At 50.6% G+C, this 19,605-nt stretch overlaps 1 protein-coding gene across 1 annotated transcript; it reads right to left on the bottom strand.

Moving 5' to 3' along the window:
• Positions 1–4,302: 4,302 nt before the first annotated feature.
• On the bottom strand, positions 4,303–12,742 carry Krt84 (keratin 84). The gene is made up of 9 exons (XM_005324986.3): positions 12,191–12,742; positions 10,800–11,008; positions 10,162–10,222; positions 9,243–9,338; positions 8,209–8,373; positions 7,935–8,060; positions 7,206–7,426; positions 6,557–6,588; positions 4,303–5,270 (listed from the first exon to the last, which is right to left on the bottom strand). Exons 1-9 carry the CDS (start codon positions 12,740–12,742, stop codon positions 4,918–4,920), a joined length of 1,815 nt encoding a protein of 604 aa, XP_005325043.2. The 3' UTR covers positions 4,303–4,917.
• Positions 12,743–19,605: the final 6,863 nt, after the last annotated feature.

Here is a 19,605-nt window from a genome sequence, read left to right as displayed (position 1 = left end):
GCCCCCTTTCTTTCTTCTCAGGGCTTCCCACCAGGAACCCCAGGAAATTCTTCACTTTCCTCCCCAACTCTGTGCATCTGCCTCCCTGTGGTCACTGTCCCTGGTGGCCTGTCTTTTTCTCAGAGCTTCTAATTTCAGAATTCAACTGTATTAATGGTTTTGAGATTTTTTTCCTTTTAATTTTAGCAAAAGAACCATTTTCCTAAATCTTAGTAGGAAACTAAATATATAAAGCTATAAAATCACCCCTGGGCATCCATGGAGAAATGGTTCTGGGAACCCCAAGGGTACCCAAATTAAAGATGCTCAAGTCCCTTGCATAAAAAGATGGCGTAGTGTCTGCTTATAATCTGCCATATCCTCCTGTATGCTTTAAGTCACCTCTAGATTACTTACAATATCTGGTACAATGTAAGTGCTATGTAAATAGTTTGTCGTACTGTGTTGTTCAGGGAATAGCAAGGAAAAAAGATAGTTATTGTTCAGTTTAGACTCAATTTTCCTCCACTCCATGGATGTGAAGCCATGAATACTGAAGGCGACCTGCGTATTTTCTTAGAACAAATGAGCGTGTCATGTTAGTCTCTCTGCTGGCTGCTCGCCCCGCCCTCTGGACTCCATCCCCAGCACAGGAGGGTACCCCATAGTACATTAAGTCAGATTGCTCCAAACCGCGGTGACTCGACACCCCACCCCTGTCCTGACGATGGCTCAGGAGGTCTTGCTCTGCCTGTCGCTTGCTCCCATTCTCACTTGTCTTCTTCCCCTGATTCCCCACTCGCAGCAACCACAGTGCTCCTTGAACATGCTGGGAGCCCTCCCATCAGGACTGTAGCACTGGTTCTTTCTTCTGCCTGGTGCTGACTTGTCATCCACATGACAGGCTCCATTGCCTCCTGCGAGTCTTTGCTCAAAAATCACCTCTTGGAGTCCTCTTTTAAAAATGGTAACCTGCTTTCCTATCCCAGGGCATTCTGCACTTGGCTTATCTTTTTCCGATCTACTTTATTCTATTTATTTTAGAAGGTGCTTATTTATTTATTGCGGCTTATTTGCTGACCAATTGAATTGTGTAAATGAATGAACATCTCAGATTTTTTAGATGTTTGAGGTTTGGCAGAAATTGCCACTAGTGGGAAGCCTTGGTCTTTGAGCCTTAAGGTGCACGCCCGGTTTGAAAACCACAGGACGCCTGCACTTCAAGGCTGTAGATTTTGAAAGCACCCTTGGGAACAAAGTGAGAAACACAGGTGATAGAAACAGGGTTGTGTAGTGCTGGTAAGAAAAGGAATAGATTTTAAAAAAATCTACTTATTATTGTTATGTCTCTGTCCTATGTGCAATTTTGGTTGGGGAAAAAAAAAAAGTTGAAAGACTAAGTTCACCTTGTCACACTGTTAGCCTTTGAAAATTCCCTGTGCCCTGTCACTGTGGAAGGTGGCGGCCAGCAGAGGGCAGCAAAGCCCCATGGCTAGCCTAGCAGAGGCCATGTGGTGGCAGAAGCAGGAGAGGCTAAGGAGGTATCTGCTTCCCTGACAGCTCAGACTTTAGGCTTTTCAGAAGCTGGATGCAGTCCACTGACTCTTGCCTAGACTATTGCAGTAGCTCCTAACTTGGGCCTCAGTGGTGGCTGTAGGAGTGATGAGAGGCAGTTGGATTCTGGCTATTATTTAAAAGCTTAGCTGATGATATTGGTGGATAGATTAAACATGGGAACATGAGAGGAAGAGAGGGGTTAAAGATAACTCCAGGGATTTTTGACTTAAGCAGCTGAGTGGAGTTGCCATTAATGTGGAAAGAGCTGGAGAGGGAAGCAGGAAGAGGAGCTTGTTTGGGGACATGATTAGTTTGAGAAGCCCGATAGACACACAGGGGGAGATGTCGGTGGGTGAGTTGCATATACCAGCTTTTAGCTAATGGGAGGTCTGGGCTGGAGACACAAATTCAGGAGTCACTGGCTTATCCACAGCACTTAAGGCTGAGACGGATGGTGATGTCATCCACAGGGTAGGGCAGAGAGATGAGAAGGAACTTGATGACTAGAGCCTGGGACTCCCAACATTGCCTTGTCATCTAGCTTGAGAGTTGGAATCAATGCCGTTCCAATGGCATGCATCTGTCAGCCAGGGCCCAATCAGGAGACAGCACCCCGCGGTAACTTGAATGGGGAGTGTTTAATACCAATAATATGGGATGTCGGTGCCATGAGGCATTGGCCGGGGAGAAGTAAAGAGAACTCCAAAAAAATAGAGAAGCAACAATGTGAGAAACAGTTCCTACCCCTCGGGCCATGGTGGAGGGCCCAAGGGATCAGGCTGGGATCCAGACCTCCCTGGAAAGAGCCGAGTGTCACTCACTGGATGCCAGAGAAGTCACTGGGGAGCCACTCCAGTGGAGCTTGCTGGAAATCTTCAGAGCTGGAAATCCACCTTCTTGGGTGTGGGGAAGGCTTTACACAAAGAGGGAGCTTGCTGGAGGCGCTTGGCTTTGAAACTGCCCAAGAGAGTATCGGGGGCAGCCGTTGGCATCTGGTGCAGCTGGCTGCTGCTGTGTGCTGCAGGAGCATGGCACTGTAGAAGCCTCTGTGGGGTGGGAACCTGGCTCTGGAGAACCCAAACAGGGACCTGTGAGGAGGCACGTGGAAGGGAATCCATTACTTGAAACACCAGCCGACAAAGCTTACCATTGTGGCCCTGGCAAGCGAAATGTTTAAAGGGACCAGATCATTTTCACAGTGTAGGCAGACCAGGGTGACCTTAGAACTGAGGCCATAAATTGAGCCCTGGCACTGGGTGGGTGTAGGTCTGGCTGAGAGGCACCAAGGCCACTGAGGAAGCCTTGGTATTGCTGTCTTGGAGGTGTGTGCAACTTTGCATAGGGGAGAGGAGCTAGAATTCAGGAGCCCCTGGAAGTGGGGGGGAGGGGTTGGCTGGTGAGGCCAGGGTCAGGCAGGCCTGAGGCTGTGAGCAGGGCACTCTGGATGTCCTTGGGTTGTTGACCAGGGTCTGGGTAAGGCTGAATATATAAAGATAAAATATGTGCTTCCTGATCTCTAAGAAGAGCTGTCTGGGGGGAGGCTGGTCAGCAAACAATTCCTACTATGAGAGATGGGCCTAATGGTGCGCATTCGGGTTCCTGGTCATGACCCACATTGGCTGATTCCTATTTCCGCTTGAAATAGGAATGCTGTGTCTTGGCTTCTATAATGTAGCCAGACTCAACTCCGGGCAAGTCTCAAGTTTCTCATGTTCTCTATCACCTCTTGTTTTTTGCACACACTGTGGCCTCTGCTTGGAGCATTTCTTTCTTCTTTGTGTGGCTAAGGCATCATCCTTTGCTTCTCTGATGGGACATCACATTCTTTAGGAAGCTTTTCGTGATGTCCCAAGTCTGCATTAGGCCTCTACTCTGTGCCAACTCTACTCTTAACAAAGAATCTATCAAATTGAGACTTAATTACTTGTGCATCTTTTCTACCAGATGGATTGGAAACTCTTCGGGGTCAAGAATCAAATCTTGTACCCAACTCTTATGTAGTAGGCATTTATCAAATTGTTGAATGTGAGTGAAAGATGACAGGAACGGAAGTGAGGTGCATGGAGGAGATGGCAGTAGGAAGTGTGTGGGCAGATCACGAAGGCCTTGAAAACCATGTGAAGAAGCCTGGGCTACTTCTGGAGGGCAATGGGGAGCCATTGAGGACTATAAGCAGGGGAGAACCACGACTGGTCTTCCATGTGAGAAAGATCTCTCCAGCAGCTTGGAGATGAATGAGTTGGGTGGAAACAAGAGCAGAGATGGAAAGACCCCGAGGTCCCTGCAGTGATCCCAGAGGACCTGGCACTGGGTGGGACCTGGGGAACAGGTGGAAGGGTTCACTTTGGTCAGGAGGAGGGCACCTCTGAAGTGTAAGGTGAGTCTGGGGAAAAGTGGGCTGTTTGTCACTTGTTCTGAGAGTCTTTGCTCCATGTCTTCTTTGTCATGCAGAGCTGAGCCCCTCCCTGGAAGGTTCTGAGCTTTCTTTTCCCATTGCTTCCCCTGGTCTCAGGACACTAGTCCTTGGCAAGTCCTTAGGAGGATGGACTGGGGGGCTCTAGGAGGCAGTCCCCCCATCCCCAGTGTAATCCAGAAGGAGAGGCCAGAGTCCTGATGAAGTGAGCTTGGCAAGTTTATTGAAAACCCAGAAACGCAAAGAGCAGCACAAACAGGCGGCACCCCCACCCCCACGTCTCTCTGGAGCTTGTAGACATAACTCTGCTGTGGCCAGGGGTGGGCCTCACACCACCAAAGGACAGAGGCAATGGAGTGCTACAGAGACCACCTCTCCACCCGCAGCCACCACCTCACCAATACCCCAGGAAGAGGAACACTAGGACATAAGCCACTGGAAGAACCACTGTGGGTGCCGTAGGGGTCCCTGGGCCACCAAAAAACTGTGGGTATTTCTGGGCCAGGAAGAGGAGAGAAGTGTCCCCGGGAAGGGAAGGCAAGAAGCAGGGAAGCAAGAGTTGGGGACACCTGCACTGTGCAGTCTACACTGTGCCCCAGCTCCACCAAAGCCGCAGGTGGCCCTGTAGCCCAAACACCTGCTTTTGGCTTTGCCAGTCCTTTTCTCCCCAGGTACACTGCGTCTGGAATTGGGCTCTGTCTGCATTTCCCTTGGAAATGGACGGTGAGGAGTGATCCCAAGGAAGGAAATTGGGAATCAGAGAGAAGCCAGTCGGGTTGAGGCTGTGGACAGGGTATCTATACTGTGGCAAGATCCTTTAGGAGGTGTCTGACAAGGCACAGCTGTCCCTGGGGACAGCTTGCTGTTGGTGACTGGGCAGGAGGGGTGGCTAGAGACCTCTCAGGGGCACAAGCAGGGGACGTTGAGTTGGTTCTCCTCTGGACAGTGGCTGGGGCCTGGGGGTCGGCTTAGTACTTGGTCCTGCGAGAGGTGGTGGTGGACGAGAAGCGGACGCTGGAGCTGCGGGTACTGCGGCCACCACTGCAGCTGCTGAAGCTACCCTCAGTGGGCAGCGGGCACGGGACGCTGGGGGCGCAGGCCTCACCCACAAGCACGGAGCCACCCTTGGTGCCCGCGCTCAGCAGGTCCCCGTGGCTGCCCCGTGCCCCACCCAGGCTGGAGCTGCAGGAAGTCAGGACCCCCCCTGTGGTGCGGATGCTGCTGCTGCTACCAGAGAAGGTGACTCCGCTGCGGGACAGGGTGGAGCCAGCGACCAGGTGCTCAGGCCCACACACCACGCCACCCCGGGTGCTGCTCACAGCTGCGGAGAAGAAACCATCAGAGAGGCTGACTCCAGGATCAGAGTCCTCTTTTCCTTCTCTTGTCTGGGTGGCCCAAAGACTGTGACTGCACTAAAAGCCAACAGCCAGGTCAAGGGGGGAGAATTCTGGAAATTTCCCTGGATGTTTGCATCTGTCCATCTGCTGACTGTCATTCATATGTGGCCCAAGTTGGTGGGAGGTGGGGGTGGGGGCGGAGTGGATGGGGTGGGCTGGGCTGGATGACCCAGGCCCTGGAACCTCTGGGAAGCTGTGACCTTCTCTCTGCCATTATACTGGGTCCCTGGTGCACCCCCACGTTTCCCGCTTACTCCCCCATAAGAAACCCTGTCAACCTGGGTCCTTTGTCAGCTCTGGGCACACTTCCATGCCCCAGGACTTGAACCCTAACCTCTGCATAGACTAGCCCCAGCAGGTCACTACACACTCTTTCTGCCCCCTCCTCTCACCAGGGTCTTTGCTACCATCTGATCTCCCCTGGAGCTTAACCTCCTGCTGAAGGGCCACTGCTTGCTGCCCCTTCCTCTGCCTCCAGGGGCACTCTTCTCCTGGAAGGGGTAGCTCTGACCATCTGACCCACCCAGATTAGCACTCAGTCCCACCATGCATCTGTGTACATTTGTATTTTCCAGTCAGAAATCTGGATCTGGATTCTGCCTAGTCTTGTGACTTCCAGCAAATCACACCTGGTATGCCAAGGCCTGCTCTTCCTCCCAGGGGTCCTTCCAGGACTAGGGTGGCAGAACTAGGACTCACCTTTGCAAGAAGATTGAAATGCTAGAGAGCAGGGGCTGGCCTGGAGCTACCCCATAGTGCTCTGCTCAGTGTCCTGTGTACTTTGGGCACAACCAGTTACTATTTGACAGGAGGGAGAACTTCTACTCAGCTTGTCCCATCCCTGCCACTGGGGAATGACAGACCTCCCTGGCACAGGCCTTTCCATTCCTTCTTTCTCTGAGATGGTTCCCTTGAAGGACAAGGTCATTCAAAGCAAAAGAGCTGAGTCTCTTCTGGAACATTCTCCTACCTTGACAACCCTGCACACACTTGTCAATGCTTTGCTCTGGGGAAGGCAGACTCCAAGAGATCTTGGACCTCAGCTGAGGACATGTCCCAGTCCAAGGGGCAGGTGGCCCCTGCTTTCCTAACTGTCTTGGTCATAACCAAGGAGCTTCTTGGGAGCCCCCCTGTACCCTGCATGAGCCTGAGTTTAAAAGAAATTTGAAGGAGAGAGAAATGTGAAGAGGAAAAGGCGTAAACTACTTACATATGTTAACTGGGCCAACGCCTTCACAGATGCTGGAGAGAAAGGAACAATTTAGTTCAGAGGCAGGGGACACTGGCTCTCAGTCTCAGCTGTACATGCGACTGGGGAGCTTTGAAAAACCACATGTTCCTAGAGCTTATCCCCAAATTATTTTTTTGGCACTGAGGACTGAACCCAGGGGTGCTCAACCACTGAGCCACATCCCCAGCCTTTTTAATATTTTATTTAGAGACAAGGTCTTGCTGAGTTGCTTAGGTCCTCACTAAATTGCTCAGATCTCCTTGCCTCATCCTCCTACCTCAGCCTCTTGAGCCACTGGGATTACAGGCATGTGCCACCATTCCTGGCTTACCCCCCAAACTACTGAATTAAAATATTTAAGGAAATGTATTGTTATTATTTTTAACAAACCAGCCAACCAAGCAAAACTCATGAGACACTGTGCAGCTTTACAGACTTCACATTTGAGAGCACAGATCTAGAGCTACCTTCTAATCTCTGGACAAGGACAACTAACTAATGTTTGTGGGAAATGTATTGTCACTTCGGGGAGCAGCTTAGTTTAGCAATTCTTCCCCTGGCCCCTCCCCTTACTTGCTTAACCTTCCCAGATGCCTATGTCTGACCTCCTCCCTCCCAGAGCGCTCACCGGACTTCCTCGCCCTCTAGCAGCCTCCTGTAGGTGGCGATCTCGATGTCCAGGCCCAGCTTGGCGTTCATGAGCTCCTGGTACTCCCGCAGCTGTCGTGCCATGTCCTGCTTGGCCTGCTGCAGGGCGCCCTCCAGGTCCGCCAGCTTGCATTTGGCGTCATTGAGGGCCGCCTCGCCCTGCTGCTCTGCCTCGGCCACTGCTTCCTCCAGCTTGACTCGCTGCAGGGAGGGCAGTTTGCAGTTGGGCTTTGGCAGGGACCCAGGGGTCCCAGGGAGGGGGTGGGGGTGGTGGGGTGGGTTAGAAACACTGCCCATGGCTGATAGGGATGTAGCTGGGGCCAAGCCAGGGATGGAGCCTCTGGTGGCTGTTTTCCCAGGGATGGTGATCCTGTAGTTTGTTGTCACCAGAGGATAGAGCATACTTTCCCTCCCTTTCCATCCACATTGACTTCACCCTTCCTGATTTTTGCTGCCCACGGGGTCCAGAGAATCCACCTGTTCTTTCGACCTCCCCTCCCTCTCTGGGTCCGCCTTGGGTCATTCCCCCTACCTGGGAGATTCTCCCTTCTTCCCTATTTCCTCCTCCAGGAAGTCTTTCCTGCACAAAGCCTCCATTCCTCTGTTTCTGGGTCTTGGAATGACCCTGACTTCATCGGACTTGGGGCTCCCCAAAGCTAGGGGCCCTACCTCTCCCGCTCTGTGGCTGTCTCTCGTTTTTTGTGCCCACCTGAGCCTTGGCATGCTCGATCTCTGCCTTCAACCTGTGGATCAGCCGGGTCAGTTCATTGATCTCGTCCCGGGTGTGGCGTAGGTTGTCACAGTGTTGGCCAGCTGTCACTCGCATCTCCTCATACTGGGATCAGAAGGCGGTGTTTTGAAGTTTCAAAGGTCAGGTAAAGACCACAGCCCCCACCAAGTTGGGAGCTTCAGAACTTCCCTGGCTCTACTCCATTGTAAGGAGCACCCTCCCCCCAGGGCTAGCCACACCTCTTTTTGCCCACCTTGGTCTGGTACCAGGCCTCAGCATCGGCGCGGCTGCGCCTGGCCACCTCCTCATACTGGGCCTTGACTTCGGCGATGATCCCGTCAAGGTTCAGGTCCCTGCTGTTGTCCATCTTCACGATGACTGATGTCTCTGAGATGTGGGACTGCAGCAACTGGATTTCCTGTGTTGGAGGAACAGCAAAGCAGAAGGGCTCAGAGTCCCATCTGTGGTTCAGACCCTGCCATAGAGTCCCCAGGATGTGACTGGAATCAGGGGCAGAAAAACATTGCTATTTGGTTTAGGACACATCAAGATCCTCCACACTGAGGGCAAGGGAAAAGACGTGTCCGAGAACCATTTCAGTGTCACACTAGAACCTTTGCTATCTGCTGGGAGATAGCCCTTCAACCCTCTCCCTGCAGTGTCCGTGGACTTGGTGGGGGGAGTGGGAGCCATGCTAGGGATTCAACTTTTCTTTGGCTCATCCAGAAAGTGGCTTTGCTGGTCACAGTCCATTGAGAGCTGCCAATATTTTAAACCATGGCCTCCCAAGTCTCAGAACTAGGAGGCTGGAGCTGGCTGGCAAGGTGAGGGCTCCTGGGAGTGTTCATTCAGGGTATCTTTGCTCAGAGCTGAAAACTCAGCCCTGCCTGGGTCGGCTCCAGATGAAACAGATCACATATGAAGCAAAAGATAACGAGTTAGTTTGGCTACTGGATCAGAAACACGTTTTCTTACATCTCCTGGCAAATCAGTTTTCCAGAGCCATCTGGCCAGTAGAAAGGAAGTGACATTCCTAGACCCCTGTCCTTAGCTTGGCTCATGGAGATTTGGATCACACATGCAAGGTGGTCATTCACAGGCCTGAGCAAGGCTGCTGAGAAGCCTGCTCCCCTGATCTGCTCCACTTGCAGATCCATGACACAGCACATAGACTTGGGTGGTAGGATGCAGGATGCCAACGTTTGAAAATATGCCAGCCTAGGCTAAGCCACCGGGAAGTCCAGGTCAAGCACTGATCCCCTTGGATGCTTTAGAGATGAGCCTCACCTCCGTGTACAGTGTTTTAAGGAAGTCAATTTCCTGAGTTAGGGCATCCACATTGGCTTCTAGATTAGATTTATTCAAGAAAGCTGTGTCCACATCCTGCATAGAAGAGAGAAGGATAAGATACTCATTACCTGTATGCTGCTTACCCTTCCCAACTTGGCAGGATCTGCGAATGGGTGGAAGATCTGGTCAGTTTCCACAGGACCAATTCCTACAGGCTTTTAGGATGGGTGGAATGTCACTGAGTGGAAGTGACTATGGCTCTTCTGAGAACTCCTCCAGAGGCTGCTGGAAATTCTCCAGTGCTCATTTGAAAGCAAGGCTTTATGTAGCTAATTCACAATACTTAAAAGGTCATCTTTTCATACCTCTGATTCAAGTGACCCAATGAAGTCATCTGATGCCAAATCAGAATTTCCAAGGGAACCTGATGTGATCTTTGGGGTTCTGCTGTCTTTGTGTACTCACAAAGCACTGATCTCCTCAGATGCCTGAGAGATGAGCCTCACCTCCGTGTACAGGGTTTTAAGGAAGTCAGTTTCCTGAGCCAGGGTATCCACATTGGCTGAGTTAGGGTATCCATGTCTATATCTGAAGATAGATGCCAGCCATTCCTGGCAGAGCCTACCTTGCAGAGGAAAGTACATTTGGGGTGGGTGTGGTACTAGGAGGTGTATTCTGGGAGTGTAAATCATACCCACCACCTCAGATATCCCATCCACTGAGATGTGTAGAGCTAGAGAAGAACTCACAGCCCCCAACCCCATGTGAGACGTGGAGACACTGGAGCTCACAGAGATTCCCTTCCATTTTCAAACATAGTCCCTGATTCCATGGGACTCCCTGGGATGTTTCTGGGGGGCTCTTGAGAATATTTGCCCTGCCGGAGGAGAAATTTGGGTTTGTTGCTCTTCTTTACCTTCTTCAGAGTCACAAACTCATTCTCAGCATTGGCTCGGAATCCCACCTCCTCCTCATACCTGGGTGATAAAGATGAAGGGGTTAGTTCTCACTGCAAACTGAGAACCAGTGACTCCTAAGCCCCCAGCAAGCCTCTGAGGAACTCTCTGCTCCACTGAGTAACGTGGCTCCCTGTTGCATTTTTAAGACCTATGAGTTGGTGGCCTTAGTTCTTCCAAATCCATTTTACCTTTTCAACTTGGATTTGGGGTCTGGAGTTCTGGACCATTGCTATACTCCTCTGTTAGAAATGACTTAGGGTCATTGCACTTGACCATTGACAGAGTAGGATCTGACTCAATGCTGAATGTGGGCATTGTTTTCAGAATCAAGGGAATCCTTTTTCTGGGAATCTCACTCATTCCCACTGACAGTATTAGGGATAAACCATGCCCAATTCCAAGACTTCTTTATCCTCAGGACTCATGGAGGCACTCTTCCTCCCCCTTCACATATTACTATCCTCAATCCTGTCCCCAAGCTGTGTATTGTAGCCAACCAATTCCCACCCTCCCAGTTGCTGTCATATGAGCTGGGCTGCTGCTTTGGGAGCAGCCTGTGCCTGTCATCAGTGTGTGCAATCCGGGTTCCACTCACTTCTTCTTGAAGCCCTCGAGGACATCCTGCAAGTGGTTCCTCTCAGCCTGCAGCCGGGCCTGGTCACTGACCAGTGTCTCCAGCTGCCTCCGCAAGTTGGTGATGTAGTTCTCAAAGAGAGGTTCTAGGTTGCTCCTCGCACATTTCTGCTCTTGGAGGAAGCTCCACTTGGTTTCTAAGAGCTTGTTCTGTTGCTCTAGGAACCGTACCTAGATCCACAGGGACAAAGAAATGAAGGGTTTGATAGAGTCCCCACACGTTGGCCAGTTCTCTAGATGGCTGGCAACGAATCTCCATCACATGTGGACAGTGTTGTCTCTTTTGTTGACTTTCATTCCTCTTCCAATGCAGGTCACACTGGAAGGGCATGTCCGTGACCCTCTACTCATGTTCAGTCAGTCTTGACTACAAATAGACATGTTTCAGTACAATCCCCCTTTTCTCCCACTAAGAAAGATGTAAGACAGTTCATGGGGAAGGTGGAAAGACTGATTCTGCTTAAGCTGGGGTTTGCCTATAGCTGAAAACAGATGCCAGCCATTCCTGGCAGACCATACCTTGCAGAGGAAAGTACATTGGGGTGGGCGTGGTACCAGGAGCTGTATTCTGGGATCATAAGCCATACCCACCACCTCAGATATCCCATCCACTGAGATGTATAGAGCTGGAGAAGAACTCACAGCCCCCACCCCCATGTTAGACGTGGAGAAACTGGAGCTCACAGAGGTTCCATTTTCAAACATAGCCCTAGCTTCCTTCTCCATGGCATGGCCTTGGGAGGTCAAGTCTTTTGGAAGTTCATATCACTGTTCCTCTGTATCAGTGACTACCAGTGTTGGGACCTAGATTTCCCTCCATCTAGGCAACTTGGCCAAACATTCAAAGGAGGATGTATTTTTTTTTCTTTTTACATGAAAATTACTCAATTCACTGTCCACTTTCCTAATCCTGCACAGATGGGGCCACCCAGCTTCAGAAACTGAATATCTTATTAAGGAAACCACAATCTCAAAGGATTAAATCTTTTGAACTTACAACACTCTACACCTGACTGAAGTCCTGGTACTTCCAGCCTGTTGAGGAGACATTTCTAAGTGACCAGATAGTAGGTCTCATTTTTTCCCAGATGCCCTCAGCTTTGGCTAGCCGCCCCTCCTTCCTCCAGAAGACATGACCAGGCCTTGGCCTGTGTCACCATGTAGCAGTTTCTCTGGCTTGTCCTCGTTCCTTGACAGAACCTCCCAGAGGTCATACCTCAATGCTTTGGTAGACACCCAGAGGATCTGGGTCAAAGGTGCTGCCCCAGAGCTGGACTAGTTCTTTAAAGAGACAGAACTCCCAAGACTTTAGCCTCCCTATCCCAGACCCAGAGATTCAGCCATTATAACTACCTTGTCAATGAAGGAGGCGAACTTGTTGTTGAGGGTCTTGATTTGCTCCTTCTCATCCTTCTTCACCCTCTGGGCATTGGGGTCAATCTCCAGGTTGAGGGGCGTCAGCAGGCTCTGGTTAACAGTCACCGCTGTGATAGATGGGGCTGCTGGTCCTACAATTCCTCCAACTCTGTAGCCAAAGCCAGGGCCGCTGAAACCATGGCCAAAGCCGCTGCCGCCTCCAAAGCCCAGACCAACACCACTGCAGGCCCTAAATCCCAGACCGACACCACTCCTGTCACCAAAGCTGAAAGCCATCCTACTGCCAGGACCAAAGCCAACTCCACAGCGGGTGGGATGAGGGCCTACAGCTGCCATCCGGGGTGCATGGGACCCAAAGTTGATGACACTCCGACTGCCAAAGGCACCAAGGCCCCGGAGACCAGGCCCACTCTTGCAGGAGACAGAGCTGGCCTGAAAGTGGCTCAGGTTCTGGGGGGTCACGGCTGAGCAAGAGCTGAAGCTGCCCATCCTGCACCCAGAGCTGACTCTGTAGGAGCGACAAGACATGGTGGCTTCCTGGGTGAGAGCCAAGGATGATTGCAGAGTGGGGCGAGCTAGAGTGGGGAGTCCCTTTGAGGCTAGTGGATCCCTCTCACCCCTTTTATGTATGTGGGGATCTGAGGATGGGCCCCATAAAAACGAAAAAGGCATTTATGAGCTTGGGTAGTTAGCAGAAACTCTTCATGCCTGTAACCTCCTTAACAATGAGCTAACTCGGACACACCTATTCTCATCAGGATGAGGACTGTAACATCAGACCCATAAACATTAAAAACACATAAACACATAAACATTATGGTCCTATTTTTCCCCATAAGTCCACCACAATTGCCATTATGGGGACATTAATTTGCTTTGGTCATAAATTCAGAGGTTTTTCCACTGCCAGTGTGGCTAACCACCAGAAGGTTAGGATGCTAACAGTCATGGCCAGAGGCTCATGAGGGGTGCATCTGTGCAGACATGTCACCCTAAAAAGGTGAGTGGTTGTACAGAGGAGAGAGACAGGGTCTGTGCAGCTCCACATAAGAAGCGATTGCAAGAGAATATGTTTTTTTTTTTTTTACATCTCTGCGGATAGATAAAATAATCAAAAGACCTTTTGCAGTGTTTTATCTCTTCTCCATGATCAGGTTTGGGTGTTTACATAAAAGTTAAATCCATAGTAAAGTTTGTTTGGGCCAGTGTTGACATAGCTCTGATTTGAGATGCTCAAAGGAGATTCATTCATTTAAGAATTGATTGTCCACCCTGTGCCAGGCAGTGTGGGTCTGTGTGTAAAGTTAACCACAAGGTTTGGAGCTCTTCCAATAATAGACCACAGGGCTGATTTATAATCCTGCCTATGCAAGTTCCTTATTATCAATGAATCTTTGGTTAGGGTACAGAGACACACAGCAAGAAGCATCTGGATAGAAAATGAAAAGTTCAAAGCAGCTGGATATTGTTCTTGTCCACAACGTTGGACATTGAAGCTGATTTACCTTTTCTGTTCTCTTATGTGACATGGTTCCTCCTTGTTGTCCTGTGCCTGGGAGAACTTGTGTTTGGAAGCTTGAGCTTCTTTGAGAAGCTTAGGATTCTACTAAGAAGGGAATATGTGCTCTGGACTGGAAGTATACAGCTCAGGTGTGCACTGTTTTCTGTAGATTCAGGTATCAGCTGTGTACCTAAGAGGAAGGAAAAGCTGGAAAATAAATAACAAGTCGAGCTCCCAGTGGCCTCTGTGTTGCTGTGTTCAGTGCTGTTCTGGGTCTTCTTTTCCCTCAACTCAGCCATATTTGACATACTCGGTTCATCCTTGATGCACGTTCTGTGTCCATTTCCAAGCATCACATTCTCTCAATTTCTTTTTAGTCTTCTTAGCCAGTTCTTCCTCATGTCCCTAACCCCCACACATCACAGCGTCCCTGGACTCAGTCCTGTGCTGTTTCTCATCTTTGCATACACCTTGGTGACATCAGTCAGACTCATGACTTTAAAGACTGTGCATCAGCTACTCCCCAGGCAGGGCTCTCCCCCAGACCTCCCCACACATGTGTTTTAATTGATAGCTCCATTTGGATATTATACAGGAAACTTAATCCTAGTGTGTCCCAAGATGTTCCCCAAATCATTCCTACTAAATACTTTCTACTTTGCCATCCTCAGTATCCCTGAAGCAGCTCAGACCAAAAATCTTGGAGTGGTCCTCGTTCCCTCTGTTTTTGCCATATCCCTCGTCCCATCCATTGGTGAGTATATCTGGACTCTTGCCTCTCCACTGCTGCCATGTGGGTCTAAGACTGTCACTCCTCACTGGCTCCAACCATTCATCCTCCAGCTAGACTCCCTGCTTCCTGGACTGCACCTTCAGACTTCTCTCAACATTATGGTCAGGGGGATCCTTCAAAAACCTGTAAGGCCATATCATTTCTGCGCTCATAGCCAATGCCAAGGAAGATTCTCCAGCATGCCTCCCATTCCTGACCTTCCTACTGCTCACTCTGCTCCCACCATTGTGGGCTCTGGCTTGTCCATCAAACAGGCAGAAACACTCCTGCCTTAGACATTTACCCACTTGCTGGTTTCACTGCAAGGATATTTCCTCTCAAAAGCTCCTCAGCCATGTCCCTTAACTCTTCCAGGTCTTTCATCATGTTACCTTCTGATCTCCATCCAAGCTCCCTGCTCCTTTTTCCTTAGCACTTCTCACCATCTGAGGTCATCTCTTGCACAGAATTGCAGTCTATCATCTGTCCACTCTGGCTGGAGCATAAGCTTTAAGTAGTGACAACGTTGTGGATTCTGTTCTCCTGGGTGACCCCAGTACTTGGTAGAGTGAGGGCACATGGCAGGTATGCTACCTAGTTCTGTTGAATGAATAAGTACACCACAAAAGTTAAAATCAGGAAGAGAAAGGAGAGAGGAGAGCAGGGAGGATAAAGAAGAGGAATTGGGGCATTTGTTTTTGCAGATATTTTAGAAAGAGAATCTCCAGGCTTCACAGTGAGCAGGAATGACCCTGGAGATGCTGGGTGTGCAGAAACTCAAGAGCTCACAGGAGAACTAGTCCAGATTCTCCAGATCCTGCTTCTAGGGGCTTGAATCCATCTGGTTGAAGGAAAAGACACCTCACTCCTCTAAGGATAGGCAAAAGTTTCCAGGATATTGAGAAGGGAACCAGAGGAGCCCCACTGGAGGAGAAAGAGGGAGGGGGAGCAGGAGGATGTCATCGAGGGCACCAGTGAGGACAGAGAACTTGATATAGACTTTGGAATCAGATGGACCCGAGTTCACTCCAGTTTTGCCACCTGTCAGCAGTGTGATCTGGGAGAAGGATGCACTGAGGGGAGGATGGTGACAGCATCCTGCTTCAGGTGCATACAGGCCGTAAGGGGTGCTTGATTGTAGACAACTTGAAAACAGTAATGCAACCAGCTAAAATCAGTTTTTCATTATCAACGTGCCCTGGCTGTTCTAAATAATGCTGGTAGTCAAAGATCACTCTGATTCCATGGCATATCAATTACCTTGGCCGGGCGAGGGGTGTTTAACCTCTCTGAGCCTCAGTTTCCTCATGCGGATATGGAGTTAGACCTGCTTCACATCGTTCCAAGGATTCAACGTGGACACATCTGGGATGTGTGTTGTCAAGGCCTGGGGACCCTTCCCGAGCTCCATTGTTTTCCCTCCCCCTTTTCCTCCTTCCTGTCCTCTCTACCCTTTTCTCTCTCTTTAGCCCAAACCTCCCTCCATTTCTGGGCAGTCCTCCCTATTCCTGTCCTGCAACCCACACCCCTCCTGTGGCTCATTATCCCATTAGGCATTCCTGGGCTGTCCCAAGTTTCAGCTTCCTTGATCCCTGAGCAGAACCGGTGGAGTGGGGGTGACTGGGACCAGCCAAGCCTAACCCTGTCACCATCAGCACTTTATAGTTCTGAGGTATCATTTCACCAGATGATGCATAACACAACACTCAGACATTTTCAAGGGGGTGGCAGGTAGAGAGAGGGGAGGAGTTGTCCTGGCAACCCTGGGCTCGAGGTTTTGCTGCCGTGACAGTTTCTTTTTGCTGTCGTCAGTCCACCTGAATGTAATCCTGGAGATCTGGCTGCGCCCAGCCGTGGCTCCTCAGCTGTGTCACTGGCCGACTGCTGGGTCATCATGATGCTATCTGTGGAGTAGGGAGGCGGGCCGAGTGGCAGGGGAGGGGACCCCCTCCTGGTTGGCTGAGCAGGGTCTGGGAACCCTGGGCATGCGGTGTGGCAGGGTGTGTGTGGGTTGGGTGCGGGGGGGGGGCGGGGGGATGAAAGGGGGCAGTCCAGGCGCTGAGCAGCCTTTGCTAAGTGCCGCCTTCCGAGTGCTTCCGTTTTGCCTGGGGATGAGTTTGTGCTGGAGCAAGGCACTGGCCAGGGAGGAGGTCCTTTCTCACGCCGAGACCTGCCCCTGCTGGGAAAGCATGCTGGGAGTCCCCACAGAAGGAGCCGGAATGGGAGGGGAGGCTGAGTCCACTCTTGCCCATACCTCCACCTCTGCCCACTCAGACTAATGACCACTTGCTTGAAACCCAAACATCTCCCCAGGGGAGATAAAGTGCCTCTTCTCATTGGGCACCCTCTTCCTGCAGGAAGGATGAGGTTTTCAGGTTTAAGCCAAATTCCTCCCATTACTCATGCAGTGCCATCTGGCCGGAGTGAAAATGTTCCTGCTAGGTGCGGTTTGCTTCAATAACCCTTCACTGAGTGCTCCTGTGTGCCCAACACTGTAACTAGGTGCTGGGATGGCCAAGGGAGCCCTTTTTTCTGCTATCAGATCCACTGACTGAATCACTGTGCCATTTAGGAAGTCATTGTCCCCTGCCAAGATTCTTTCTGGGTGCTCAAGTAACCCTAGTAGAGAGAGGCAGCAGGTAGAGGGCTTGGGGCCACAGTGAGGAAGGGACCATTTGAGGCAGAAGCAGTGGGCACCTGGGGATGGGCCATCGGAGCAGGTCAGGGTGTGTGGGGACAGGAGAGGCTCTACGTGAGTACTTGAGAGCCAGGGGAGGATAAGGGACAAGGAAATGGGAAGACAGGAGCTCCATCTTGGTCCTTCCACCATCCCCGACCTGCTTGTTCCCACGCTGTCCTCCCTGGCACTCTGCGTGGGATTGAAAGCTGGATTCTCCAGGCAGAGTCAAACGTAGTGAAGTTCTGGCTTGCTGTAGACAGTTCTTAGCCTGCCTCCACCCCAGGCTGGTTCCTTTTGTATCCCAGCACCCAGGGAGCTGGCCCAGAGGGGAAGGAAGCTCAGGAGGTGTTTCCTTTGTCGAGGGGAATGAGAACACTGTGCTACCACCAGGAGGCGCTTTTGTCTCACCTGTTTTGAGTCATCACCACCCCATGGGAGGAAGGGAGAATGGGTTACAGCCAGACAGTGAGGAGTGGGGGAGTCCTTGGAATGTTCTAGAGGGGACAAACCCAGGTCCATGAGCTTATCTCCAGACCTGAGCAGGGGGCGTCCCACTGCTGGGATGAGTAGTGCTTAGTACATGGTTCCAGGCAGCCTCCGGCCCAGGTACTCGGGAACCAAAGTCTAAAAGGGGTGGCAGGCAGGCCAGAGAGGCCCCCTGTGAGGGCGAGGGATCATTTTAATTATTATTCAGCTCAAACACCTAAAGGGGGTGTCCCCAGGGCCTCAGGTGGTCTTCTGTGAGATGGAGGTGGCCAGTCTCTTTGGAATCCCAGGTTTCGGCGTACTCCTGGCCAGAGTGTTTCTGTTGCTTCCAGAGCTGAGTTATTAACGGGCTGGGAGCTCTGCTGGTTTTGGGGCCAGGTCCAGAGCAACAGGGATGCAAGTGGCACTGAGGCTCCTGAGACCCACCATCCCCTCCCTCCCTCCCTCGCACCTGGCACACACCTCTGGAATCACAGGCTCTGCTGGGCCCTGGGCACGTGTCCTTCCACTGGAAGCTCCCACTGGCTTCCTTCCCCTCACAGTCCTGCGGCTGTTGGGATTCAGGCTGGCCTGCTTCCTGCTACTTCTCCTGGGGATCTTCCAGAGTCCTGTGACTCAAGAGGGACCCTCGGTTATGTTTCCCATGTCCCTCTGCTCTGCCACCTTCACAATAGTCCTCTCAGCTGGAGTTTCCTGTTCCAGGCCCACATTATTGCTAAGTTGTACATTCCATGGTCTTGGGCCAGGCTCCTTTTTAAAGGAGCCTCATGGACCTGCTATACTCATTTATAATGTATGATTCAATGAATTTAATCTATTCCCAGATATGTGGAACCATCATTGCAGTCAATTTTAGAACATTTTCATCATTTAAAAAGAGAGAGAGAGAGAGAGAGAGAGAAATTTTAGTTATCTCCCAACTCCTATCACCTACTTCCTCCAGCCCTAAGCAGCTACCACTCAGCTCCCTCCCTCTCTAGATTTCCCTGTTCTGAATTTCCATTGCATTTATTATGTGAATGAAATAAAATAATAGGTGGTCTTTCGTGTCTGGCTTCTATCACTTTGTAAAACTTCTTCATAGTTCACCTATGTTGTGACAGGTATAATTATTCCATTCTTTTTTTATGCCCAAGATAGGATTCCATTGTATGGATACGGATCCTATGTTGTTGATCCATTCCATTCACCTGTTGATGAGCATTTGATTGTTTCCACCTCCTGGCTACTTTGAATCATGTCGAAAGTTTGTGTGGCCATGTATTTTCATTTCTCTTGGTATATACCTAGGAAAGGAATTGCTGGGTCATATGGTAACTCCATGTTCAAGAGTTTGAGGAACTGCTAGAATGTTCTGCACATCATTGTACCATTTTACAGTCCCTATCCTGGGCCCTCAGCGCTGGGCCTGCTGTATGTACAGGGCTGTCTTGTTCACCGTGGTGCTACCAGGTCCTGGATGGTCTGATCCAGGCCGGGCTTGATAAATATATATTGTGTGACTGAAAAAGTGAATGAATGAGTTCTATTGAACATGTTGCCACAAATCTGCACCTACAGGCTTCCTGTCAGATTCTGTCCTTGCAATCTTCCCTTTGAGCTTCTCTCTGACCCTCTTTTCAGCACAATCATTTGTTGCTTCTTGTGTTCTCATACTTTTTAGCATCATTATTTATGACTCCTTGATGAGGCTGAGAGTCCCTCCAGGGGTAAGAGGGTGTCTTTGTCATCTCTGTATCACTGGCCTCCAAAGCAGTGCTTGGCACAGGATGGGTGCTCTGTGGCTGTCAAGGGAGGGCTTCATCCCAGCTCTCAGGAGGGGGAGAGAGCCCTAGGGGAGGGGCTGTTTCAGGGGTCATTGAGGCAACAGGGAAGGGCACTGGAACCTTGCAGAGGGTAGAACCACTGCCACTGAATCTTGTCTCCAGGTCTCAGGGTTTTCCAAATGGGAA

Source organism: Ictidomys tridecemlineatus, chromosome 6 (genome assembly GCF_052094955.1).
Source record: "Ictidomys tridecemlineatus isolate mIctTri1 chromosome 6, mIctTri1.hap1, whole genome shotgun sequence".
NCBI classification, from domain to species: domain Eukaryota; kingdom Metazoa; phylum Chordata; class Mammalia; order Rodentia; family Sciuridae; genus Ictidomys; species Ictidomys tridecemlineatus.
Note: the sequence above shows the minus strand (reverse complement) of the source record. Positions and strands in the feature narration are given on the sequence as shown.